The sequence below is a fragment of the Callospermophilus lateralis genome, chromosome 5 (genome assembly GCF_048772815.1).
Source record: "Callospermophilus lateralis isolate mCalLat2 chromosome 5, mCalLat2.hap1, whole genome shotgun sequence".
NCBI lineage: Eukaryota > Metazoa > Chordata > Mammalia > Rodentia > Sciuridae > Callospermophilus > Callospermophilus lateralis.
Window position 1 is genome coordinate 110,639,145 of NC_135309.1, and position 27,157 is coordinate 110,666,301.

General features: G+C 39.4%; 1 protein-coding gene across 2 annotated transcripts in view; it reads left to right on the forward strand.

The window, feature by feature from the left end:
- Sv2c (synaptic vesicle glycoprotein 2C) overlaps nucleotides 1-27,157 on the forward strand; it is a 159,457-nt gene that overhangs the window by 131,466 nt on the left and 834 nt on the right. The window contains exons 6-11 of one of the 2 annotated variants that reach the window (XM_076856088.1): nucleotides 3,566-3,676; nucleotides 4,078-4,166; nucleotides 7,210-7,374; nucleotides 10,398-10,531; nucleotides 11,995-12,198; nucleotides 12,661-12,820. In XM_076856088.1, coding sequence (XP_076712203.1) covers nucleotides 3,566-3,676; nucleotides 4,078-4,166; nucleotides 7,210-7,374; nucleotides 10,398-10,531; nucleotides 11,995-12,198; nucleotides 12,661-12,820 — 863 coding nt within the window. The remainder of the gene's footprint in view (nucleotides 1-3,565; nucleotides 3,677-4,077; nucleotides 4,167-7,209; nucleotides 7,375-10,397; nucleotides 10,532-11,994; nucleotides 12,199-12,660; nucleotides 12,821-27,157) is intronic. The other variant, XM_076856089.1, reaches the window with a different exon arrangement.

Genomic DNA, 27,157 nt, shown 5'->3' on the forward strand with positions numbered 1-27,157 from the left:
GAACCTACATAAGAACTTCAGTGGTTTTAATAGTATCAATTACAGTTGTTAAAACATGTAAAATGGACCCTGATTAAGTATCTTATTTATTCAGTTCATTTCTACTTATGAAATGGATTTTTTATAATGTAAAGATGTGCTTTAATCTGGCCTCTATCCAAATTATCAGATGTTAATTTCCAATAGTGAGAATCTAACCAAGGACCTCTGTATGCTAGGCAAACACTACCACTGAGCTATACCACCAACCTCACAGATGCTTCATTAGCAAAATTTTCTATGCAATGTGATGGAGAAATGAAAATCAGTAATGGATATCCCCCATTCAAGGCCAGGTGGCCTTTTAATAGGCCCTTCTTTTGAGTTAATGTACAGTAAAGCATTAACATTATTAACAATTTTTTAAAATTAGATAATCATAAGGTTGGAGGAAACTTGAGATGTCATCTAGATACTTCATGCTATTTAACCCTTCTCATTCAGACAAGGATAAATCCTTATCAAATACCTTCTGAGAAAGTGTCTCTGTAAGTTCTCATTGCCCTGCTTGCCTACCTTTTCTTCAAGAAGGCTTGAGTCACCAAACCTACTCATGGTCATCCTTGTTATTACATAAATGTTGAAGAAGAATAACATGGAAATGCACCAAAAGAATGGATAATCTCCAAGTCTTTTATACATGACTTCTAAAATCATTACATGATTCTACCATAACAAATTTATCTTTTTTTTAGTTCTATATACAATACAACAAAGTTGCATGCATTTTACCCAAAGTCTCCTCTTTAAACTCTTCTTGATCTGTCCTTACCTTAAGTATTTTCCGAGACTTCATTTTCAGCTAACTTCTCTGTTAACCCCCTACACACTCTCCTTAATTGTTCTCAGCTATTTCGTGTGTCTCTGTCTCCTAATGCACAAATCTCCTAAGCTCCAGACATGCATGTTGAAGGACTTTGTGAACATCCTTCTGTATCCAGTGGCCCTTCAAACACTATGTCTCTAAACCTGAACTTATCACCGTTATATCCAAGAAATCACCATTTCCTCTTATTTCACCTCCTAAATTGCCAGTCATAATTTTCCTTACTTTCCAATTCTACTGCCACCAATTTGGCTCAATCTTCATCACTCAATGCCCTCTGACCTTGCACTATTTGCCAAAAATGCCAAACTCTTTGTTGTTAGCCACTGTACTGTTTTCCCTCACATCTCCAATGTTTGTACATGTTATTCCTCCAAACAGTTTATACACTTAGCAAATATTATACTTCTGTGTCCACCTCAATTCAAATTCTGGGGTCCATAAAGCTTTCTGATTTTCTCTTTCTGATTTTCATCAAATTGAATGTTCTGAACAGTATTTTTCCTCATTCTATGCAGACCTCCACATAAGCACTTTCACTCTCATGTGGTAATTGCCTGGAGGTTATGATGTTTCATGTTTACAGCTCCAGTAGGTGCCAATGAATGGATGAATGATCAAATGTGGATGAGTGGAGAAGTGGAAGCCTCTCAAAAGTAAAACATTGAATTATGAGAACATTCTTTGCCAGACTCAGTGGTGTAAGCCTATAATCCCAGCTACTTAGGAGACTAAAACAGAGGATGGAAAATTCAAGGCCAGCCTGAGCAATTTAACAAGACCCTGTCTCAAAACAAAAAGGGATGGAGATGTAGCTCAGGGGTAAAGCACCCCTGGGTTCAATCCCCAGTATTGAAAAAAAAACAAACAAACTTGTGATTAAAAAAAAAAAACTAGAGTATCACAGAATAATCCCTACATGGATTATTTTGAACTGATTGTATCTGAAATTCCATATTTAACCCAGAAATAGACATCTTTGTTCATATAGCCAAAAAGAAACTACTGCCTGCCTGGTACAATTTGAAAGATGCTAGGGTTCCCACATCCTCTCTGTTAAAATCCAGCCTCAGAACCTGGATATTGAGGATGGCAATACAGTAGAATTGCTATCTGGAATGTTGACAGGCTTCCCAGAAAAACCTGCTCAAACAAGAATAAAAGGTAAAGGGTAAAGGGTACACATTTCCATGTCCTCTCAGATAGTTCAAAAATCCTATGTGTGGATTAACAGGGGAAGGTGGGCCAGGTTCGCAAAGGAGCTGTTCTTCCTTTTTTCCTCTTTTCAGGATTCATTCTCTGTGCTGAAAACACTGCTCACCTGTTTTGTAGCTCTTTTCTTAGCAAAAAGTGACTATCTGGAGTCGCAGATGCAGCTTTTCTTGTTGAACTTCTGCCATTGATTTCCCTTGAGAAACTGAAGAATTAGTGTTGATGCTCAGTCACTTGCATTGAGGCCACCTGTGGGATTTGCTGGCTAGCCACTTCTTGGTTAGGCTGCAGGAGAAGGAGGAAAGAGCCTTAGTGACACTCTATAAATACAAGTTTGATGGGAAAGCTTTAAGGGGTATAAAGGTCAATAAAAGAAGGTCAATAAAAGTAATTCTTATGGGGCTGGGGCTGTAGCTCAGTGGTAGAGCTCTTGCCTTGCACATGTGAGGCACTTGGTTTGATCCTCAGCACCACATAATAATAAATAAAAATAAAGATATTGTGTTCATCTACAACTAAAAAAATATTTTTAAAAATAATTCTTTTATATACATTAGTTGTGGATGAACCTTTATTTTTATTTATTTATCTCTAGTGCTGAGGATGGAACCCAACGCCTCACACGAGCTAGACAAGCACTTTGCCACTGAGCTATAGCCCTAGCTCCCAAGAAAAATAATTCTTTTTTTTTACAAAATAAGACATTTTGTTTATTAGCGCATTATAGTTTTCATATAGTTTAATTCAAAATAATTCTTAATGCATAAGTTAATCTGAGTGTTTTATCTGCTAATGTCTTCTTCATAGTAATGATTCAGAGAAGGGTATTTTGTTTTCATATCTTTCTGTTACTACTTTCTTTTCCTCCATTTCTCTACAACATCCCCTGCCACTCACTTCTTGTTCAGTTCTCTCAGGTGGTGTTTGGACCTGTATACTTACACCAGTGGTCTCCTATTTGTATGGAGTAATTACTAAATATCACTTACTTTTTATAGGAGTCAGGTTTCACTTCTTTTTTTTTTTTTTAAGAAAGTGAGAGAGAGAGAATTTTTTAATATTTATTTTTTAGTTTTCTGCGGACACAACATCTTTGTATGTGGACTGAGGATCGAACCCGGGCCGCACACATGCCAGGCGAGTGCGCTACCGCTTGAGCCACATCCCCAGCCCAGGTTTCACTTCTTTAAAAATATATTGTGAGGGCTGGGGTTGTGGCTCAGTGGTAGGGTGCTCACCTAGCACTTGCAGGACGCTAGGTTTGATCCTCAGCACCACATAAAAAAATGAAATGAAATAAAGGTATTGTATCCAACTACAACTAAAACAATACACACACACACACACACACACACACACACGCATATAGAGTATTTATATATATATAGATAGATAGATAGATAGATAGAGCGAGCGAGAGCGAGCACATCAGCCTAAACTCAGCAACTTTAGAGAACTCAGCATTTTGTGCTCTGTTGCTTTCTACAGGTAAACAAAATCAAAACCCCTAAACAAATAGATGAGTTGATTGAAATTGAGAGTGATACCGGAACATGGTACAGGAGGTGTTTTGTTCGGATCCGCACAGAACTGTATGGAGTAAGTACCCAGTTTTGCACTGAACTGCATGTCAACCTCTTACAATTGGGGATAGTGAGAAGAGGGGCTGACCCTACTATCCATCAGTGGGATTCTTCCTTTTTGTCTAGGACATCTGAACTTGGATGAGGACCAAGCAATCTGACCACTTTGGGATCCGCAGCTAGCCACTATGCCCTGTCCTTGGGTAGGAAAGTGTGAGGCCATAGACAGGCTGTATTGCAGTCCATTGGCCTTCAGGAAGCTGAGAAGTGAAAATTCCAGTATATGTTTCCCTCTGGGTCTTAGGTTGAAATGAATTCAGCCCAACAAAAACTCAGCTTTCTTATAATTGAGTGGAAGGGGCAGGAGAGTGGGGTTGACTAAATGCATAAGAAAACTGTTTCTCTAATACTTCACAGATTTGGATGACTTTTATGAGATGTTTCAACTATCCCGTCAGGGAAAATACAATAAAGCTTACAATCGTTTGGTTCACCCTGTCCTTTGGGTAAGTGATATTTAAATTCTTGGTGAGTGAAATCATTAAATGCTGTATCGTAATTCCCAGCCACTGCTTTCAGTTCCATGTTATTAACCTATTAAGGAAAAAAAATATGTTTTTATTTTCAGCTTAGATTTGCTGACAGTTATGGGGTTTTTAAACCAATTATTTTATTTGTCTTGTCTCATAAACCTGGGCTGACAAAACCAATAGCATTTGGAAATCTGATAAGGCCCTGCATGACTCATCCCTGTGACTGTCCAGTATCCTCTATGCTTCCACTCAGCCCCAGCCACTCAGCCTCTCTGCTCTTCCTTGAATATGCAAACTGTCTCCATCTCAGGCCGTTGCACCACCTCTGCCTGGAATGGTTCCACCAGACAGCTGCTCACCTTGTTTCTTCACCCACTCCAAATCTTTCCTTTTTGGTGATGTTGTCCCTAATACCTTTTTTTTCTTTCCCTTTTTTTTCTTTCTTTCTTTCTTTCTTTCTTTCTTTCTTTCTTTCTTTCTTTCTTTCTTTCTAAGTCATAGCATCTCCACATTCTCTATTATCTTTTTGGCTTTATTATTCCTTGTAGCACATTCTACCTTCTATTACACAAAATTCTGTGTGAGAAATAAGACTCTGCCTTACCCCTCTGAAAACTCCACAACGACAGGATTTTTAAACTACCTTGTTCACTGACATACATCTCTGGAACATGATATAAGCTCAATAAATCATTGTTGCCAAATGAATAAAAAAATGCCATATGTTTGTTCTAAGAAAAAAAAAGAGATAGAGGGAGAATTTGTGGGATTTTATTTGCTAATAGTTGACATCTCCACTTTAAAATGTGCATGTGTAACTCGATTGTTGCCTAGTTTGCAGTTAAGAAAAAAGCAACTAGATGATACCCTGTACTATCAGCCCAATAGGATTTTGATGCCCGGTGGAACCCAATATTTACTCTGCAAATTCTCCCGTAACAGCCACAAATTAGAACAGGCAAGTGGTCCAAGATGGTAGTTCTTTCTCAAGTGCTGAAGGTATATACAAGGAAAGGAGGATGGAAGGAAGACCAGGGTCATAGAAGCCCATTCTGCTGGGTGACATGATTAGCTGTGTCATCCAGTTCCTCATTTTTAAGCTAAGGGCTTTGGGTTTTTTTGTTTGTTTTGTTTTTGTTTTTTTGTTTTTTAGGATATGGAAAGTAATTCTCACACAATTTCTAGAAAATACATTAATGTTGGAAGGAAGGATAACTGAAAATTAGCATATATTAGGTTCTTACTGTATACTAAACACTAGCATAGGTACAGAGAAGATAAAGATAAGCCAAAGGAAAGTACTTCTCTCAAGGTGAATGGCTACCTGAAGATTATCTGGTGTTTATTTTGGTAACTTACTCAGTAATGACCACATTTCTTTACTGCTATTATTCAACAATGTTAACATTTAGTGGACATTCAGAAAATGTTTGCTGAATACATGAAAAAGTAGCTGAAACAGCTCCACATTGCGGATGAATGTTCCAGAGAAGCAAGCTTCCCTCATTGTTGCCATTTTTAAGTTTTTTGCTCTATGTTTATGAACTAGAGAACAGTAGGAATGAAGTAAGTGTCCCTGAGTCATTTCTTATTCAGTGACTGGCCTCACAACCTCATCATAATAGATATATCAGATAGTGATCTTAATGTCCCTTTCCCCAGTCTTGAACCGCCTTAGAAAATGGGACTGTACCCAAGATTAGCAGTGTCACAATAATAGATACATAATAGATACATGGTCTCATAATAGATACATGGCACAGATGTTTCAGAAATCCTAAGGCAATAATGATGATAAAAATGGCTCATACTATGTTTTGAACCCCCTTGGTATGTTAGGTAGTTTGCATTCCATTTAATCTGAGCAACCACACAGGAAGGAAGGTGGGTACTACTATCCATTACCATATTATAGGTGGGTTAATGAGGGTTTAGCTAACTGGCACAAGTTCACAAAGTTGGCAAGTGATAAGCTGGAACTCAAACCTATTCCGACTGCAAAGGCTGTGGTCATAACCACTTATTTCCTGTACTGCTAAGCATCATTGGGGACAAACTAGAATAGTGGTTCCCATGTTTGAGTGCTCATTAGAACTATAACACTCCATATCCAGAGTCTTTCAGTCATCAGGCCTGGTTGGGGCCAAGTTCATGGGCACTGGCCCAGGGATCCCATTTGAGAACTACTACATTAGAGCAGCTCTGTTTAATAGAAATATAATACAAACCACATATGTCCTTTTAAATTTTCTGGTAAACACAAAAACACATACAAAAAAAAAAAATAAAAAGAAACAGGTGAAATTAATTTTAATACTGTATTTTATTCATCTCGTTATGTCCAAAGTAGTATCATTTTTGACATATAATAAATATAAAAAGAATTAATTACTGATTTTGTATTCTTTTTTCATGTCTTCAAAATCCTGTGATAGTTTGTATTTATAGCACATCTACTTTGAACTAGCCACATTTCAGCTGCCTAGTAGCTGCATGTTGTTAGTGGCCACTGGTCTGAACAGCACAAAAGCATGATGTAGCTGTTAGAATACTATGTTAGAGGCTAAGTGGCAAAAATAACCTGATTTTTCAGATAGTGGTCTTAATGTCCCTTTCCATAGTCTTGAGCCACCTTAGGAAATGGGACTGTACCCAAGACTAGCAGTGTCACAATAATATAGGAACTAATAGAGTCTCCATGAGCAAAAGAGGTCATCCTGAAAAGACTCTCATGTGTGTTCAGTCACAGGAGAGTTTGCACCACCAGACTAGGAGATGGGGTTTCTCAGTGCAGCATGGAATGGTAAGAATGACATCGGGGCCAGGTTGCCATATGTCTTAGTCCATTTGTGCTGCTATGAGTAAACATCACAGACTGGGTAATTAATAAGTAATAGAAATTTATTTCTCACATTGCTTCACTGGGAACCATCACTGCTCTGAAAATGTTGGGGAGGAACTTACTGCCTCAGGCATGACAGCACCTTTACAAACTCATGTTTCTTTATCTTTGCAGGTACTATGGATTATCGGTTTGGTTCCCTGATGTCATTAAACATCTGCAGTCTGATGAATATGCATTGCTGACTAGAAATGTGCAAAAAGATAAATATGCAAATTTCAGTATTAACTTTACAATGGAAAATCAGATTCACACTGGAATGGAATACGACAATGGCAGGTCTAGAAACTTTGAAATCCCTGGCTATTCACAAAAATTCATTTCTTGCTAGTATTCGCTGCACCGAAATCTGTAGGGGTTTTTGTTTTGTTTTGTTTTTAGTTTGTACATTTAGTAATTTTCAGGCTGAATGGAAATTCACTTCCAAATGGAAAATACATGTTTATCAGTTGCTTCATTTAAACTACTTCTGAAACTAAGTTGCCTCACACTCCTTAAATATGGGATTGACCACTATGAAAAGAAAATTCAGAAAGACCTTAAAGAGTAGTGAAAATAAGGAAGAGAAAATGCAATGGGTAATAGGTTCTTTAACTCAGGGAAGAAATCTGAAATGTAATGTGATGAGTCTTTCATTCCTGAGAAAGGGAATCACTTTTCATAATTCTTTCCTTCTCCAGTAAGTGGAATCAAACATTGAAGTTAAATTGTATGAGTTTACTTGTTTCAATTAGAGAACAGAAATGATTCCTCCAATGTAAGTATTTTGAAAGCACCAAGGGATGCTATTGAGAATGGGATCTGGAACATCTCCGGATGTCAGGAGACAGAAGTGAACAGGAAGTTGGTTCTGGTTCATTATTTCAGAGAGAGAAAGGAATAGGTGACATACTTATGTTCCTCTATGTGTTGTTTGAGAAAGTAATTGCTGGTACAAGTTCCTGATCGCTTACATTATTCTTAAGAAATTGTCCCAAATTTAAAAATAAAAGTAAAAATCAAAAATAACCAAAGTTACCTAAGGGAAAAAATCAGTTCAGTAAGATAAATTCTGTGGGATGCTTTGTAATGGACAGGAGAGATACCAACTAGGAGGTCTTAATCTAATTTGCAATCTTTGAAGGGCCTAATCATTAAAGCCATATTGATCAGCTTCACTCTCCCACCTGAAATACTGGCTTGAATCTGCATTTACTTTTTGCAGAAACCTTAGCATCAAATGTTCTGTAATTCTAGGGTGAAAATTTTACTTTAAAAATATATTGTCACTATTAGAAATTTCTAAAATCTGTTTGTGACTGTCTCAGTCATAATCTTAGTGGTATTTGTTACTAACTAAACTACTTAACTAAAGTTCTAAGATGGGCAAGGCAAAGTAGCACATGCTTCTAATCCTACTATTCAGGAGACTGAGGCAAGAGGATTTTAATTTGGAGGCCAGCCTGGGCAGTTAAGTGAGACACTGTCTCAAAATAAAGTAAAAAGGAGCTGGGAGCTGGAGTTGTGGCTCAGTGGTAGAGCACTTGCCGCATGTGTGAGGCACTGGGTTCGATTCTCAGCACTGCATATAAATAAATGAATAAAATAAAGGTCCATCGGACTGGGATTGTGGCTCATGGTAGGGCGCTCACCTACACGGGTGGACCCAGGTTCAGATTCGATCCTCAGCACCACATAAAAATAAAGGCATTGTGTTGTGTCCATCTACACCTAAAAAATAAATATAAAAAAAAGTTCATTAACACCTAAAAACTATAGATTTAAATAATATTTAAATAATTATAGATTTAAAAACTATAGATTTAAATAATAAATTTAAATAATAAATAAAAGGAGCTGGGTATGGTGGCCCATGTCACCTCTGTCAGCTCTGGAGGCTGAGGCAGGAGGATCCTGGGTTTAAAGCCAGCCTCAAAAGCAAAGCATTAAGCAACTCAGTGAGACCCTGTCTCTAAATAAAACACAAGATAGGGGATGTGGCTCAGTGGTCGAGTGCCCCTGAGTTTGATGCCCAGTACTCAAAAAAAAAAAAAAAAAAACCTAAAATTGCTTCCCTTTTCCAAATTCAATCTACTTTCAAAAAAACTGATAACTTTTAGTGCATATAGATTTTTTTTTCCCTTTGCATCCCTGCAGTACACGTTGAAACTAGATTATTTTTTTAGGCTGGTTGGTCTGTGAGGCCACAGTGTATTTTGAACTGACAAATGTAATCAGGCATTACAATGAGAATAATTTTGAAAGTACTCAATAGTTAGTGATTGCTTTCAAGTAAGCTCACCTTTCTGTCCTTAATAGGTATAGTCTTGGTATAGTAGCTCCTTCCCAGATGATCAAGCATTTTCCTCTCAGTGACTAGCTAAGGGTATATTCAGTCTTAATACAGAACTAAGATACATTGATGATATTTATATGTGTCAGCTGGGAGCCCTTATTAATCTGAATCACAGATTCTCCTAAGATGTTATGGTTATTAAGACTGTTATTATCTTTACCACCTAGAATTCCCCCTTACAATGCCCAAAAGACTTCTCAGCAGGTTTCATCATTCTACCAAATGTAAACAGAACTCTCCTAATTCTATTTGACTCAAGGAATATCTGTTGACCTTGAGGAAGAAAATACTCCTAGAAATGAGTATAACCTTTTTACTTCCTGACCTGGAGGCAGTCATTTTTCAGGTAAATGAAACAGGATTTTCTGCCATCTCTTCAAGATAATTGGAAGTCCCCACACTAGAATGAAGAGGCCTGGGATTGTCAGCTCAGGAAACAGATTTTCACTGAAAGTTCAGGGGGCTGGAAGTGAAACTCAGTGGTAGAGCACTTGTCTAGCAGGTGTAAAGCCCTGCCCCAAAAAATAAAAATAAAAATTCAGGTAGGAACATATCATCAAATTAGAAACATTAACCCTAAATAGGAAATTTTCAAATAAAGGCATATCTGAAGAAACAGGAATATAGGATTTTAAAGTAAATAAGTAATAGGTAATCTTCAGACTCTCTACCTTCTATTGCATACCACACAAAACCTTTTACCAACATTGCAAAAAAACTAAGTGAGCTTGAGTGTCATTGTTTCTCCTACCAGGAAATGACAGTGAGCAATGAAAGAGACAAAGACTAGGATGCTCAAGGGGAAAAACAGAAAAGCAAAGAGCTTAGAAAATCCAGAACCCTTTGTTCTTATAATTAAGAAAGTCTATCATGAGGCATCACATCTCTAAACCTGTTTGACTTAGCTTTGAACTCTAATGGCTACAGGTCATTGATATGAATTTGTTTGTATTTGTGTGTTGAACAGATTCCTAGGGGTCAAGTTCAAATCTGTAACTTTCAAAGACTCAGTGTTTAAGTCCTGTACCTTTGAGGATGTGACTTCAGTCAACACCTACTTCAAGAACTGTACTTTTATTGATACTGTTTTTGACAACACAGGTATGTGTGCCAGTTAGCTCTGCCTCCAGCTGGGGCCTCTTCAAAAGGCCCAGCTGTTGGCAGAAATGTGATAACCATGTGATGATGTGGCTAGGGGTTTGTGTGGGAAGTGGAGATTAAAGTAAATGAACAAGTTTCCTGAGTCAGTTTGAATCAAAGGTAAGCTTGTGTTGTTTTTCTTTGTCAGATTTAGTGTAAATGGGGCTTGCCTAAGTTCAAAGTTCACACACATACACACACACACACACACACACACAAATCCTTTGGTGAATAATTTTTAAAGCAAAGAACTAACCTGCGGAATCCTGGTTTCAAAATCTGGCATTTGCTTAAAAGAGCATACATTAACTCTAGTAACAGATATAGACAACATGTATCTATGCTCAAATATTATATTTTATCCCAATCAATATAATAAAGTCAGAAAAAAAAAGGAAGCCAACACTGATTGAAACTTTACCATATGCCATTTTCAGGTGATCAAACATTCATTATCTAATTAGTTTTTATAATAGCAGAGGTTTAGAAAAATTTAATAATTTTGTTCACAATCATAGAACCAATAACAAGTGATATTTAAAGATGGGTTTATCTGATTATAAAGCCCATGTTCTCCCATGCTCACACATTGATCCTATTAATGAGTCCAGAATAACATCTTGTCACAGTCAGGAGGATCAGCCTTGCCTTCTTGGTGTTCAGACAAGAGAAGCTTTGCCTGGCTCCAAGTGAGAATGGGGTCAAAGTGTCTTTGTTTATTAAATAGAGCTGTCTTTCACTACCCTCTAACCCATTGAACCTCAGAGGACCAGGTTTTTTAGGAAAATCTTGACTAGCAAATAAGATAACAAGTTTATCACAAGGTTTTCAGCAACACCTACTACCCCCTGCAATTCTTCTTAGAGCCAAGTTCAAGAAAAACTTCACAAGGAGAATGACCTTCAAAGGAGAATCACCTCAGTGGATTCCTCAGTGGATTCGTCCACGTAGACCTTAAATTACAGCCTCAGGAACCCAAGGAAATTCCCTCTCCTGGGTGCCTCTGAGTCCCATAAAATAGCAATAATAAGGTTGATCCATGCACATCTTAAACAAATTGTTTTTATAATTATAGTGTGGAAACTATTAGTGCTATAATGATGGCTTTCATGTAGCATGATAATTAGAATAAAGTAATATTGTAAAGGACTAAGCAAGTAATACCATTTGCAGTAGCCAACTATAGAAAATCAGAAGATAACTGACTCTTTAACTTAATTGATTCCTTTATTCAACAAAGGTATCCCTCCCTCTGTTCATTTATAATGTGAGGTACTGGACTAGAAACCATTGATCTGGCCTGGAGAAGAAAAGTTAAGTCAGCCCAGCTCTAATTTTTTCTGAATTCATTGTAGGTTTTCTGATATTGATATGTTGCTCATACCTGGTAAGAGCTTGATGAATTTTCTCTGTTGTTTCTACAGATTTTGAGCCATATAAATTCATTGACAGCGAATTTCAAAACTGCTCATTTTTTCATAACAAAACGGGCTGCCAGATTACCTTTGACGATGACTACAGTGCCTACTGGATTTATTTTGTCAACTTCCTGGGGACATTGGCAGTGTTGCCAGGGAACATCGTGTCTGCTCTCCTGATGGACAGAATCGGGCGCTTAACGATGCTAGGTGTGTCCTCGATTTCATGTAGAAGGAAAGGGCTGCCCCTGCACTCTAGGGAGAGCCTGCTTCCTACTATGTACCCTTCCCCCTGGAGATTTACATCCCATGAGGAGAAATCCCTTAGACCCTTCATTAAGACTAAATTGTAGTGAAAGTTATGTCTAATTACATTTCATTTGAGCAGTTTTCATGAGTTAACAGACTGAAAAACTAATTATGTGTAACTAATGTATATTTTTCCACTTAAGTAACTGAGTAATGGAACATGTGCATTTCATACTTGCTGCTTTCAGAAAGCAGGGAGATGAAATTTCATATAGGTGAACACCCTTGTACTGGAGCTTTATGGAACCCAGTTTGCAACTTTCCCATGGATTTTTGTTTTCCTAAGAGTTCTCAAAGGCTCAAGAGTCCTTGCTCTGCTGAGATGACAGGAAACACTTCACCGTGAATCTATATTGTTGGCAGGTGGCTCCATGGTGCTCTCGGGGATCAGCTGCTTCTTCCTTTGGTTTGGCACCAGTGAATCCATGATGATAGGCATGCTGTGTCTATACAATGGACTGACCATCTCAGCCTGGAACTCTCTTGATGTGGTCACTGTGGAACTTTACCCCACAGACCGGAGGTATGTTGAAAGAGCCTCTGGGATAGAGGTGGTCCAAATCCCATGGGACCACTGAAAAATGATAAAAACTAAGCCCAACTGCTGCATCCCCAAGAAAGTAAAAATCCCCAAAATATCATGCTTATAAAGCTACAGGTTCCACATTCCTCTTTTAAAAAGAAAATGTAAGGTCCAAAGTACATGTATAAAGACATGAATTGGTGTGAATATACTATGTATACAACCAGAGATATGAAAAATTGTGCTCTATATATGTAATAAGAATTGTAATGCATTCTGCTGTTATATATAAATTTAAAAAAAGGAAAATGTAGGGGAATACAGTTCCTAATAGGAAGTAATAGGGCAGTGAAACCAGGGAAGAAATTTAATTGTGCCCATGACTTAATTTATTGGCTAACAGTGTGAGGGAGCTATAATGAAGTGGTGAGGATTAGAACTTAATAGCCTGTCTTGGCCCACATTTTGAGAAGCTAGTCAGTCTTTCAAGGGTGATTACCTTATATTTGCAGGTGTCTGAATGAGCTCTGCATTAAGCAAGAGAGGTCTCTAGCACATATGTGTTGACCTTCCTGGTCTATTGAAGGAACGCCTAACACACTCCTATTAAAAAAGAGAGAGAAAAAGAAAAAGAAAGAAAGAAAAGATTGCTGTTGGAGGAAAATTATTCACCCAGTCCTAAGTGTAGATACAGACTACATCTTATATCAGAGAAAGGGCTAGAAAGAGGGATTTAAGTAGAGCCTCAGCAGCTGGATAATTAAATTAGAACAGTGGAATTCTTCTTTTGCCATTTGACATAAGCTAAGACAAATGCCTTTTACTACTTTCTATTTCATGGATGACTCTCACACTTTGTTGCCATGGAAGATCTCTGTGCTGGAATATAGTACAGACTTTGAAATGAAGGGGGAAGATTTTTACCCTAGGATCATTCTGAGACACTTAGGGCATTGATTTGCCATTGATCCAGGGTCCCTCCCCTGACTTTTCATTCCTTTGGTTTATTGATCACAATAGGATATATCTTCTGCATTTCCATATTCTAATTTCTATTTCTTCCTCAGGAACATCTTTTCCTGAGCTTACATAAGTGCTGTCGGCATTCCTATATATTCCTATACGCATCTTCTTATAGAACACTCAAAACTAAGGAAGCTTTATTTCATAAACATGTCTGTTTATGAAATATTCTAATTCAGACCCTCAGTGAACTCCCAAGTACATACATGGGCTCTGAAAGAAACCATTTATAGCTTCTCCTTCATTTATTCAATATGTGTTAGTTCTTTACCTTTGCAAGCACCCTGGGGATAAAGTTGCAGCCAAAAGCAAGTGTTCAGCTTGCACTGAGTTGGTTTGTTTCAACCAACTTGTCATTTTGGAAACAAGGCCCACCCAGATGTGGATTAAACTATTTATTTAAAATAAGCCCCTCCAATCATGTATATTAGTACATGCCTGTAATCCCAGTGACTCAGGAAACTGAGGCATGAAGATTAAAAGTTCAAGGCCATCCTCAGAAACTTACTGAGAGCCTGTCTCAGAATCAAAAACAAAAAGATCTGGCTACGTAGCTCAGTGGTAGCACACCTCTGGTTCAATCCCCAACATCAAATAAACAAACAAACCATGTTAGCAAAGCTATCACAGAGCCTCCATTCTTTTTGTGTTGTACTATGAATTTGAAACTATTGTAAATTAAATCAGCTGCTTGTTCCTTTTCCATATGAAATAGAAGGATGAGCATTTATGGAGGGAAAATTTGGCTTGAAAAAAGAAAACTCAAGCTGTGGTTGTAGCTCAGTGATAGAGCTCTTGCTAGCATCTGTGAGGCCCTGGGTTCGATCCTCAGCACCATATTAAAATAAAGGTATTTTGTCCATTTACAAATTATATATTGTTGGACATAGTGGTACACACCTGAAATTCTAGCTACTCAGGAAGCTGAAGCAGGAAGATCACAAGTTCATACATGGTCAGCAATTTAGTGAGACCCTGTCTCAAAATAGAATAAAAAGGACTGGGAAGGTAGCTCAGTGGTGGACCACCAGGAAAAAAAAAGAAAGAAAAGGAAGGAAGGGAGGGAGGGAGGGAGGGAGGGAAGGAGGGAGGGAGGAAGGAAGGAAGGAAAAACTCAGGAATTGGGTAAGTTCATCCTCAGAAATGAGAACCTGCTATTATTCTGTGTCAGAAAGCTTAAATATCAATTGAGGTAAAGCAGAAGTTTCTGTTCATATGAGTTCAGGTCCTCTGAAAAGCAGAAATCAAGATTGGGTTAAACATGCAAAGACTCAACAGGCCTTTTGTGTCCATTTCTCTCCAGAGCTTAAGGACAAGTAAAGATGAGTTATAATATGGTGTGGTCAGGGTTATGGTGAGGGAAGGGCATGGTGCTCTGAAAGCATTGGCGCATCAGAGCAGGTTTAGAAGTAACATCTAAGTTGAGGCCTGGAGAATAGTGAATGGCAGCCACTCCAAGGGATGGAAAGAACATTTCAATCAGAGAAAATATCACCTGAAAATCTCTGCAAAGAAAAAGTTAACAAAGTTAGGCAAAAACAAACAAACAAACAAAATGGGTCATGAAAATGCTGGAACATTGCATTATAAGGGGATGGGGATTATATGAGCCCTTGAGGTGTTTCAGGAAGAAAAACGAGGTAAGACTAGAATTCACTCTTATGACCAGAAAGGAGGCAGGGCATCTCCTTAGGACACTGAAGGTGTAGATTGGAAAGAAAAGAAGTCAGCATTTAACATGATCATGGAATTTTAAGAATAAAATCAACAAAACTTGGTGCTTGATTAAGTGTCGGGGTGAAGAAAAGAGGTTGTCAGAGAGGATTTTGTTTCTGCTTGCACAGTTGAAAGGATGGTTGTGACTGTGTTGAGACGGGGACACAGGAGGAACAGCAGGTTCGAGCTGGGGTCAGAAAAATACTGAGTTCCATTTGGGACATGTTGAATTTTCATTTCAACATGGAGCCGTCCAATATGCATTTGAATATTTATGTTGGATACCAGAAAGAATCCTGGGGATAGAGTCCATTCACTAATTCACAAGACAGATGTTTATGGAATGCAAACCATGTGCCAGAAACCATCCTAGTCAGACACAACAGTGAACACACAGAGATCCTGGCCTTGATGGAGTCTACATTCTAGTTTGGGAAAACTAGTCAATACAATTAGATAAATGAAGTAGGCATTAGTGTATCAGGTGGTGCTGAGTGCTAAAGGGAAAAATAAAGCCATATAGGGATATAGAAATTGCTAAGGTAAGGAGAGTTGTAATTGCATATAGGATAGCCAAGGGAGATGTAGACCCTGTAAAGGTGACATTTGAGCAGAGACCCAGGCAGATACTTTGGAAGACAGCTTTCACAGCAAAAGCAACAGCAAGTGCAAAGGCCCCAAGATGGGAGTGGAGGCTACCAGTTGGCAGGCTGGAGCAGAATGAGCAAGATAGAAGGTAAGAGTGATGGGCCCAGAGGGACACTGAGGTCTTCATTATGAGTGAAATAAAATCTGTTGCAGGATTTTGGGCAGCAGAGTGACATGATCTGGCTTATAGTTAAAAAAGAGAACTGGCTTTTGTGTTAAAAATACATTCTATGCCTGAGCATGGTGGTGCTCATCTGTAATCTCAGCTATTCAGGAGGCTGAGAGAGGAGGATCACAAGTTCAAGACTGGCCTGGACAACTTAGTGAGACACAGTCTCAAAATAAAATAAAAAAGGCTGGGGGTAGAGCTCAATGGTAGAATACCCCTGGGTTCAATCCCTAGTACTTCAATAAATCAATAAAACAAACTTTAAGGGATCTGAAATGAATTCAGAGAGACCAGTTAGGAGGTCACTGCAACAACTGTGGCAAGAGATCATGGGGCCACTGACTGCGGTGAGAAGTGATTGAATTCTAAAAATATGTCCAAGACCAACAAGCATTGTTGAAAGATGGAATGTGAGATGTGAGAAGAAAAGGTATTCAAGATGACTTTGGGGGTTTTACCTGAGCAATGGAAAAGCTGAGATGCCACTTACAGAAATGGGAAAGACTGCAAGAGGAAGTTAAGCAGAACTGGGATCTCTGTTCTGTTCATATGAAGTTTGAGATGCTATTAAATATGCTAAGTAGGCAGTTGGACAGAGAGCAGAGTTCAGAGGAGAAATCCAGGTGGGAAATAAAAAATGTGAACTCTTTTAGCATATAGATATGCCTTACAGTATGATGGTGGGTGAGGCCACAAAAAGAGAAGTAGTAGATAAAAGGAAGTTTTGAAGACTCAGCTCTGAGACACTAGGAAATAGAGGGGTCAAAGAGACAAGGAGAAACTAGCTAATGAGATTGGAAAGCAGCACTGAGTGAGAGGAAAAGACAATCAAGAGCTGGAGTTGTGGCTCAGTAGTAGAGTGCTTGCCTAGCATGTGTGAAGCACTGGGTTCGATTCTCAGTACCACATATAAATAAATAAAATAAAGGTCCATTAACAACTAAAAAAATATTTTAAAGAAAAGATAATCAAAGTGCTAAGTCTGGGAAATCAAGTGAAGAAAGTAGTTCAGCAGGTGAAAGTAATCAGATGTGATAGATGCTACTGATGGATCAAAAAGATAAGGATGGGGGCTGGGGTTGTGGCTCAGTGGTAGAGCGCTCACCTAGCATGTGTGAGGAGCTGGGTTCAGTCCTCAGCACCACATAAGAATAAATAAATAAATAAATAAATAAATAAATAAATGGTATTGTGTCCAACAACAACTAAAAATATTAAAAAAAAAAAAAAAAGATAAGGATGGCTGAGTACAGTGATGCACACCTGTAATCTCAGCTCCTTGGGAGGTTGAGGCAGGAAGATCTCAAGTTCAGGGCCAGCCTGGGCAATTTAGTAAGACTGTCTCAAAATTTTAAAAATTAAATAAGAAGGGCTGGGGATGTAGCCCCAGTGCTCACCTAGCATGTGCAATGTTCAACCTTTAGTACCAAGGGGAAAAAAAGGAAAGGAAAGGAAAGACAAAGGAGAAGAGGAAGAAGAGAAGGAGAAGAAGGAGGATGAGGAGGAGAAGAAAAGTTGAGGGTAGGAAATTTATTACTAACACTGGAGATTAAGACAAACTAAATCACTGGCACTACTGTAGAGATAGATAGTCACCTGCTCACTGGCATCAAGGCAAAGGCCCATGGCCATAACTCACATTCACAGTGATAGAGGATCCTGAGACAGGCCCAGCTTTGATGCTGAGTCACCCAGCCTTTCCCCTGCCTTGCAGCTCAGTTGCTTCTCAGACAGGATGGTTGAATCACAAGTCAGTGACGAGTGGCCTGGCTATAAAGATTGAAGAAGCATAGGGACTATCAAGTAGTGTATGCATATCATGTTTGGAGACAACCAGCTATTCTTTGTTCTTTTGCACCCCATATCATGAGTCTTCTAGAAACTGGGCTGTGACAAGATGCCAAATCAGGCAGTAGGTTAGAGACTCCTGGGAGAGTTCAATTCAAAAGGAACAGAAAACAAGGGCCCACATAGGAATAATATGTCAAAGAAGGCAAGAGGTTGAGTCCAGGGGTGAATCCTCAAGGTAAGAAGATTCAGAGTGACCACACACCTGGACTAAGAAAGGACAGGCACCAGGGTTGGGATACCAGGCTAGGAGAAAAAGTTTCAATGGGCTAGAAACTCAGATCAGGTGAGTAAAGGACAAAAGGCCAGCCTGTAAGCAAGTGATCTTGCAAATTCTGAGGGAAGCTGTGCTCGTTTGTTTTCTGTAAACTCTAGACTTCCAATAGTCCGGCATTAAAAACTTACAGCTTATAGCTTTTTTCAGGCTGACTTGTCCAGGGCCAGAACTGGCCTCAGATTGAGGCAAGATGTCAACACTAAGTGCCATAGAAGTTGTGGAAGAGGAGGGTGACTCTCTGTCAATACACTCTCCCTGGCCAGCCACCTCCATCTCAACCCCATCTGCTTTCCAACTCTGTGGTAACAACAGGGGATCCTGACCAAAGCCAGAACATCAGCCACAGTGGCTGAGACATAGTGGTCCATGCACCTACCTTTCCTCATTTGTGAGGAAGCGCTGGTCTCCAGTTTTCTCTCTGCTGCCCCTTTCTGTCCCTCTTCCCATCATGGCCTGTGACCTTTTGATCCTTCAGCTGTCAGGTTCCCCTTCTCATAGGGTATCCATCAACAGTGTGGAAGAAAGAGCATTGTTCTAGGAGTTAGGCTAAATTGCTTACTTTGGAAGTGGGGAAGCTAGATCCCATTTAGGGAGGAAAACTATAGTCCATAACCAACTGAATTTTAAAAAGTATATATCATTCATTCACCTGGAGTTACGGCAGTATATGAGAATTCAGGTGTGGGACATGCTTTTCAGGTGAGGAAAATAAGTTGCAGAAAAGGGAGGTAGCTTGCCCAGAATCATTTAGCCTCAAACCCAGATGTCTGACTCAGTGCTGCTACTCTCAGCGAAGACCTATCTACCTGCCCTCCCAGGGTTAAGGGTCTGGTTTGTTCTTAAGAAGCTCACCTGGTCATATTCATGGACCTTGGCCTCAGATGAACTCCAAGTTGCTGCCCTGTGTTCAGTCATTCTATCTTTACTTACCCTATCATTATGACCCTGGCCCAGGCTGGCACTTCCTAGCCAGGTTTACCAGATAAATGATAAGACACAAAGGCTCCCATTATCAACCTGTCTGTGAATATTTGATTCCAGTGGGAACAAGCAATAGGAAACCCCTTGATGATGTGGAGAATGGAGGGAAGGTTGAGGCTGCTTTGGGCCCAGGGATTCTCTCAGCCCACTACTAATAGGGGATTCCTTCTCCACCTGTATATAAGTAAGCACAGTCTGCTTGCAGGGGTACAGAATAGCATCTGGTTCTTATTAAGAAGGATGCTACCTACTTGAGTAAAGCAAATTTTCTCTCTAAAGATCAGAAAGCAATTGAATTCAGTCTTTTCTGACTTAATAATGTGGAACTATTTTTCCCTGAAACAGGAAGTTTATCTGGCATCAGTAAGCAAACATCACCCAACTAATGCTCATTAAAATGCCAATTACAAAACAAAAATCTGCCTCCAACATTTTTGGAAGATCTTGAGAAATTTCTGGGTGTGTGCATATGTGTGGTACCAGGGATTGAACCCAGGGTGCTCCACCACTGAGCTACAACCTCAGCCTTTTATATTCTTTATTTTGAGACAGAGTCTCACTAAGCTGCCCAAGCTGACCTCAAACCTGTTATCCACCTGCCTCAGTCTCCCAAACTGATGGGATTACAGGTGTGCGCCACCATCCCAGGCTTCTCAAGAAATTTCTTAGTTCAGCCTTTTATTTATCAAGTATCATGGGCATTCCTGTGACAGTCCTGAGATAGGGTTGTGCTGAGTGACTACAAAGACTACCCAGCCAACCTCCAAACATGACATAGATCTGCACAAGGCTGAGTCCAGATAAGATGCTCAGGTTTGAAACAGACCAGGCCAGAGAGAGTAGGGACAGTGGCAAGGAGGAAAGTCAACTGAGACAACTGAGAGATGGGAAAGGAGATGGTTCAGGTTAGGTGAGAAACTGACGGCCCCTGGAAAAAAATGAATTAAGCAGAGTGAACAAGAAAGCTTACCAAGAGCAGGAGTAGGGAGGGACACTCTGGGTAGGACCCTTCCTTCTCATGGGCACAGCACCCCCTGTGACCCTCAGTCTCCTCCACACTGTGAACTCTTTCCTCTGGCTACATTATACTGCCTGATGTGCCCTAACAAATTTATCCAAACGTAATCAGTCATAGAGGTGAATGTGTTCATTACAGTGTCATTAATAATACCCCAAATCTGGAAATTTTTACATTAGCCAATGATATAGTTATGGAAATCGTAGTTACATGCTAAATAAAACATGGAAACAAAAACAACATGGGACAAACAGTTGTATGAATGATTGATAAGAGGCAGAAAGCAAAGTTGTATAAATCCTCTGATTCATGACTGAATTGCATGCTGAAAGGAATTCAGACATGAACCTATTTGTTGGAGGGGTAGAGTGGATGTTTTGCTTTTGTAATTTCTTTTAGTATGTAACAGTAAATGAAAATCAATTCCAAAATGCAGACATCTCTGGGAAGATAATATACACCTTTAAATCACTTGGAACTTCTAAACCATACCAATGCTCCAGTAGAGCAATAAAGCCAGAATCTCTGTGGGAGTAGCCTAGTCATTGTAATAGCCACATCATCAAACTTCCCAGGAGTTTCTAACCCCTCCCCCCCAAGCTTAATTGCCGTGCCACCAGGTGAAGATGTGGTTATACATGTCTAGGCACCTTAGCTCAATAAAATTGCCATCCTAACCCCAGATTGAAAACAGCTGCATGAGGAGTGATAGCCATGTTTGACTGGAGACAGGGGGGCCGGATGGTACTCAGGAAGCCTTGGAGAGTGTCTAAGGCAGACCACAGTGGGTACCATGAGATAAGTTAGCGAGCTGTGAGACTATTATGACACCAGAGACACTTATCCACAGGCCACCCTTTACCAGGCAAACTCCTACTATTCCTTCAAGGCAAATCATATTCTCACCATCCCCTCTGAGAAGCCTTCTCTCAACTGTGCCCATTTCCAGTCTGAGATCACCCCCGACTCACCTGCTCCCATGATATGCTGCCTCATCGTGATCTCATCTGTCAGTACAAATGCAGGCTTTGTCTTTTAATTTGGGGGTCGCTGGAGTCTAGTGCAGTTCTTGCATGTAATAGATACTTAACAAATGATTATAAAATGAATAAATGCATAGGAGAATTATAAATTGGGAATATATTAAGGACAAATATTCTCAAATATCCAAGGGGCATCTGGTGCTCTTAGCATTATAGTTCAATAGCCAGATGGGTTCAGTGTTAAGAGTTAACCTGGGCACCTTGCCTTCATTTGTAGTATTGTTTCTGTGAGGTAAATGGGCTTATTCTATTTCAAACAACCAACTTCCAGATGAATCTTTAGATCACAAGGTATATTTGATGTAAGGGCTGTTCAGACTTTCCACAATGCTCCATGCTGGGTCCTTTTATAATTTCTGCCAATGACTTGGCTACATTCCTCAGAAAAAGCTCCTTTCCAAAAGTTTAGACTAAAAAAGATGCTTACATTTTACACTTTAATAAGTAAATTAGATGAGCAGAGTATGAATCCATACCAGTTCAGGGTGTTTCAAAATGTAGCCTTTAGTTTAGTTTTGTTTCCCCTAATAATGTCATCATTTGGTAGGGCAGATATTTAGCCAGTGTTTTAACAGTGGTGAATACCCACATGGTGCTTGCCTTGTGCCAGGCACTACCCTAAGGAGTGCTACCATTTTTCAGCATCCCTTTCTTCTTCCCAGGAACCTAAAATAAATAAATACAAACAAATATACCCACGGTTGGTTCTGCACTAATGTCAGGAAAAACAAAACAAAAAAAGCCTGAATGTAAGGACAATGCTATCCTCACTCTGTCCAAGTAGCCAGCAGTTTCCTTTTTGCAGACTCCAGTTAAAACATAAAGCAATATAAATAAGCTAGAACCTGCTAAATTGTGAGTTCTGCAAAGAGGAAGCCACCATCCAATCTCAGTGAGAGGATACTCTGGTGGCCACTTCCCCCATCAGCTAAGTCTAAGTGCTGCAGCCAACTCGCTTCACACACCAGCATGTCAAAGAGAGGGAGTCCATGGTGCACGAAGAGAGTGCCTCAGTGGAATGGGGAACTGGCTGGCTGCAGCGATGGGTTCTGTTTACATTTTAGAAACTTAAAACCTTTGATGCAGTGAGGCACACCTGTAATCCCAGCTAGTCGGGAGGCTGAGGCAGGATGATCGTGAGTTCCAGCACAGCCTGGGCGATTTAAAAGATTAAATAAGTAGATTGAACAATAATTATAATTGAGAACAAAGGATTATGGCTGGAGAGATGAGAAGCAAGGGGTGGAGCATATAGAAAAATAATAGGTCTTTCTGTTTTTCTCTGTTGGTTCCTGCTGGTTAAGAGAAGGCAGGAAAACATCTGTAGAAAAGAATGCAGGAGCTCACCCTGCTGCTAAGAAGTCAGGGAGTGGGGGTTCCACAAGCTCTGAGCTCCCCACCCTTAAAGGACTTTATAAGCACAAGGTGACTTGGGCTTTCCATGTCTGCAGAAGGGATAACTTCACTTTAATTAAGAACAGAGAGTAAATGAACTAAAAGCTTCTTACTGTAGTAAAAATAGATAACCCAAGGGAGAGTCATTTTGTGAATAATTTTTCTAATACAGCTGTGCCTTGAATACATTGAAAAATCACACCCTCCAGCTGCAAATATTTGAAGGAATAATTTACTTATCCAAGGAAAGGGCAGGCACATTTTCTTGAATGCCAATCCTAATTTAAGGAGGCTGTGTGCTTTGCATGCACACCAGATTTTCCCCTGAAGTACTGGCTCTGCTTGGGAAATGAAAGTGGAGATTCTTAGGAAATAAGAATTTGATTCTCTTTTTTAGAAGCCTGAGATACCAGATGCTCCTAATGCATCTGTCTTTACTGCTGCCCAGAAATCTTAGGAAGTCATCCATTCTTCAGTTACAGTTTCAGTGATACAAAGAGGTAGCTGTCTGCATTTTATACCTTGTTCTAAGTTATACCAGAGGTTCATAGCTTGGAAATACATTGTTATTTTAACCCAGTGTAAATCCTACATGGATCACTCTGAAGTTTCAGCATTGAGAGACTTCATGTCAGAAAAAATGTTTTCCTATCTCTTATCAGCAACAAACACACTAGCCATTTTCCCCAGAAGGATACAGTTTATCTTAACACCATAAGATACAGTTGGTAGTTTATGACTCTAAAATCTAGAACTAAAAATGTAGTATTTTAAAAAGTGAAAGAAGCCAGTCTGAGGGGGTTATATATTGTAGGATTTCAACTAAATGATATTCTGGAAAAGGCAAAACTGTGGAGACAGTAAAAATATCTGGGTTGGGCTGGGGCTGTAGCTCAGTGGCAGAGTGCTTGCCTAGCATGTGTAAAGGCACTGGGTTCAATTCTTAGCACCACATTAAAAAAAAAAAAAAAAAAAACTAAACAAATAAAGGCATGCTGTCCACCTACAACTATAAGAAAGAAAGAAAAAGAGAACCGTGGTTGCCAGGGGTTTAATGTTTAATGGAGGGAAGGATGAATGTCTACCATCATAGTGTCACATAGAATAGGGCAGTGAAAGTATTCCTCTGGGTGGAACTAAAATGATGGACATACGTCATTATACACTTGTCTGAACCCATAGAAATACAATACCAAGAATGAACCCTAATATTATCTGTGAACTTCAGTAAATGACAGTGTATCAGTTTGGTTCACCAATTCTCATAAATATACCACAGCAATGCGTATAATTAATAGAGTGCTGTGGCACATGCCTGTAATCCCAGCAACTCAGGAACAAGGCAAGAGGATCTCAAGTTTGAAACCAGTTTTGGCAGCATAGCAAGACTCTGGCTCTGTGATAAAGTGCCACTGGTTTCAATCCCTAGTACCCAATAAATAAATAAAAGGGGAAACTGTGGCATATGGAAATTCTCCTTTATTTTCACCCACTTTTTATTTGTAAACCTGAAGATGCTTTAAAAGTCTATTAATTTTTAAAAAAATACATAGCAGAAAGACATCTCAGACTCATGACATCATCACCATGGAGATGGAAGAGGTGACCCTGGTGTCATTCTACTCAAGTCTTCTTTGTAGCCTCCAGCAATTTCATTTGAAAATAGTCATTAGTATATTAAATCCACCCTCCCCGCCCCCTGCTGTTTTAGTAATTACTGGTATTACAGGTCTTTTTTTCAAGAATACAAAATTAGATACAAAGGGAATACAAAATTACTTACCTTCTTCTCAAGAAATCCCTGTTTCTCCACTGGGAAGGCTGAGGCAGGAGGATCAGGAGTTCAAAAGCCAGCCTCAGCAATTTAGTGAGGCTCTAAGCTTTCTTCGTGAGACCCTGTCTCAAAATAAAATATAAAAGCCAGATGTGGTGTAATCCCAGTGAGTCAGAAGGCTGAGGCAGGAGGACTGTGAGTTCAAAGCCAGCCTCAGCAACCAACTTAGCGAGACCCTGTCTATAAAAATATTTTAAAAGGGCTAGGAATATTGCTCAATGGTTAAGTGCCCCTTGGTTTAATCACTGGCATAAATAAATAAATAAAATATAAAAAGGACTGGGAATGTGGCTCAGTGATTAAGCAACCCTAAATTCAATCCCTAGTACCCACCCACCCCCCCCAAAAAAAAAGAAATAAAAAGAAATCCCTGCTTCTTTCCATCAGAGATTTTATTTCACTTCTTCCTTATTCCAAGGAGTTGGCAACTTTGCCACCCTTCAAGAGCCTGCTTACTTTACTTTCTTAGCCAAAAAGAAAATCTGTGCTAGCTACCCTTTATTAGATGTGTTTTTAACTAGCAAAATCATTGGTACTGCATTAACACAGAGACTGCGTTCATACAGCAAAGGGAGGAGCCTTGATTTCTTTCTAATGGTGTGAAAAGTGGGTGGCTGGATACTAACCACATACATTTCTGAGGTTATGAGCCTGCTGCATACACTGTAGAAAATGCCACTAGGAACCATGCAAGTAGTGATGAGTAGTTGTTAGGACTTGCAAAAGGAAACCCCCACAGCTACAAACTTGCAAATCAATCAAAGAAAGGTGTGTATTAAATACTTCATTTTGCAGCATGTAAAATGAATTTCTCTTTGTGGTTAAAAAAAAAAAATGCCCTTCATTTAATGTGACTCAGTGAGAGCCAAAATATGAAGTCAGAAGGAAATTTATATTCTCTATGATGTCAGTGGTAGATCTACAGTTGTGGAAAAAAAAATTTAATCTTCTACCTAGAAGACCAAAGCAAAATCCTTCAATTTATGTAGACTAATAGCAAATATCCTTTCCAAAAAATGTACTAAGAAGTGGGATGTCGTGGTGCATACCTGTAATCCCAGAAACTCAGGAGGCTAAGTCAGGAGGATCACAAGTTCAAAGCCAGCCTCAGCAATTTAGCCAAGCCCTAAGCAACTTAGCCCTAAGACCCTGCTTCAAAACAAAAAAGTATAAAGGGCTAGATATTGCCTCAGTGGTTAAGTCCCTATGGGTTCAATTCCTGGTACAAAAAAAAAAAAAAAAAAAAAACGGTGGGATGTGGACGGGCTTGGTGGTGCACACCTGTAATCCCAGCAATTTGGGAGGCTGAAGCAGGAGGACCACAAATTCAAAGCCATTCTGGGCAATTTAATGAGACCCTATCTCAAAATAAAAAATAAAAAAGGCCCGGGAATGTAGTTTAATGGCAGAGTGCCCCCTGAGTTGAATCTCCAGTACTGGAAAGAAAGAAAAGAAAAGAGGGAAAGAGAAAGAAAGAGCCAGGCGCAGTGGCACATGCCTGTAATCCCAGTGGCTCGGGAGGCTGAGATAGAATGGTGAGTTCAAAGCCAGCCTCAGCAAAAGCAAGGCACTAAGCAACTCAGTGAGACCCCATCTCTAAATAAAATACAAAATAAGCTCGGTGGTCAAGTGCCCCTGAGTTCAATCTCCAGTACCCCCCACAAAAAAAAAAGAGAGAGAGAGAGAGAGAGGGGGGAAGGAAGGAAGGAAAGAAAGAAGGAAGAAGGAAGAAGGAAGGAAGGAAGGAAGGAAGGAAGGAAGGAAGGAAGGAAGGAAGGAAGGAAGGAAGAAGGAAGAAAGGAAGGAAGAAAGAAAGAAAGAAAGAAAGAAAGAGGACATTGGAATTGGGTATATAGCTCAATGATAGAGCATATGCTCAGCATATGTGAACTCTTGGGGATTCAAAAAGAACAGAGGATTGTTTCTTACATGCCTGCACAGCTTAAAGGACAGCAAACAAGATCTCTAGGCCCACAATCTGATTCTCTTCTATAATATTTTCTTGGATTGATTTTCCACAGAGAACTCTGATGATAGGAGAAATATCACACTAGCTCGTTAGTAAGGCCACCCAGCTCAGTACTGGTGGAACATTTCTAATCTGAAAATTCATAGTGCTCAAAAATTTCAGATTTAGGAGAACTTTGAATTTCAGATTTTCAGATTAGGGATGGAAGTTGAGCATCCCAAAACCTCCCTAATCTGAACCACTTTTGATTCCCCAGTATTTCAGATAAGTGATATTCAACCTGTGTTCCATTTCTGCCTGCTAATGAAAACAAAGAAAGAATGCATGGTAGTTCAGCTCCACAGTAAGTTAAAGATAAGGGATCCAACTCCATCATCCCTGATTTTCTTTGAAAATTCACTGGGCCTCAATTATTT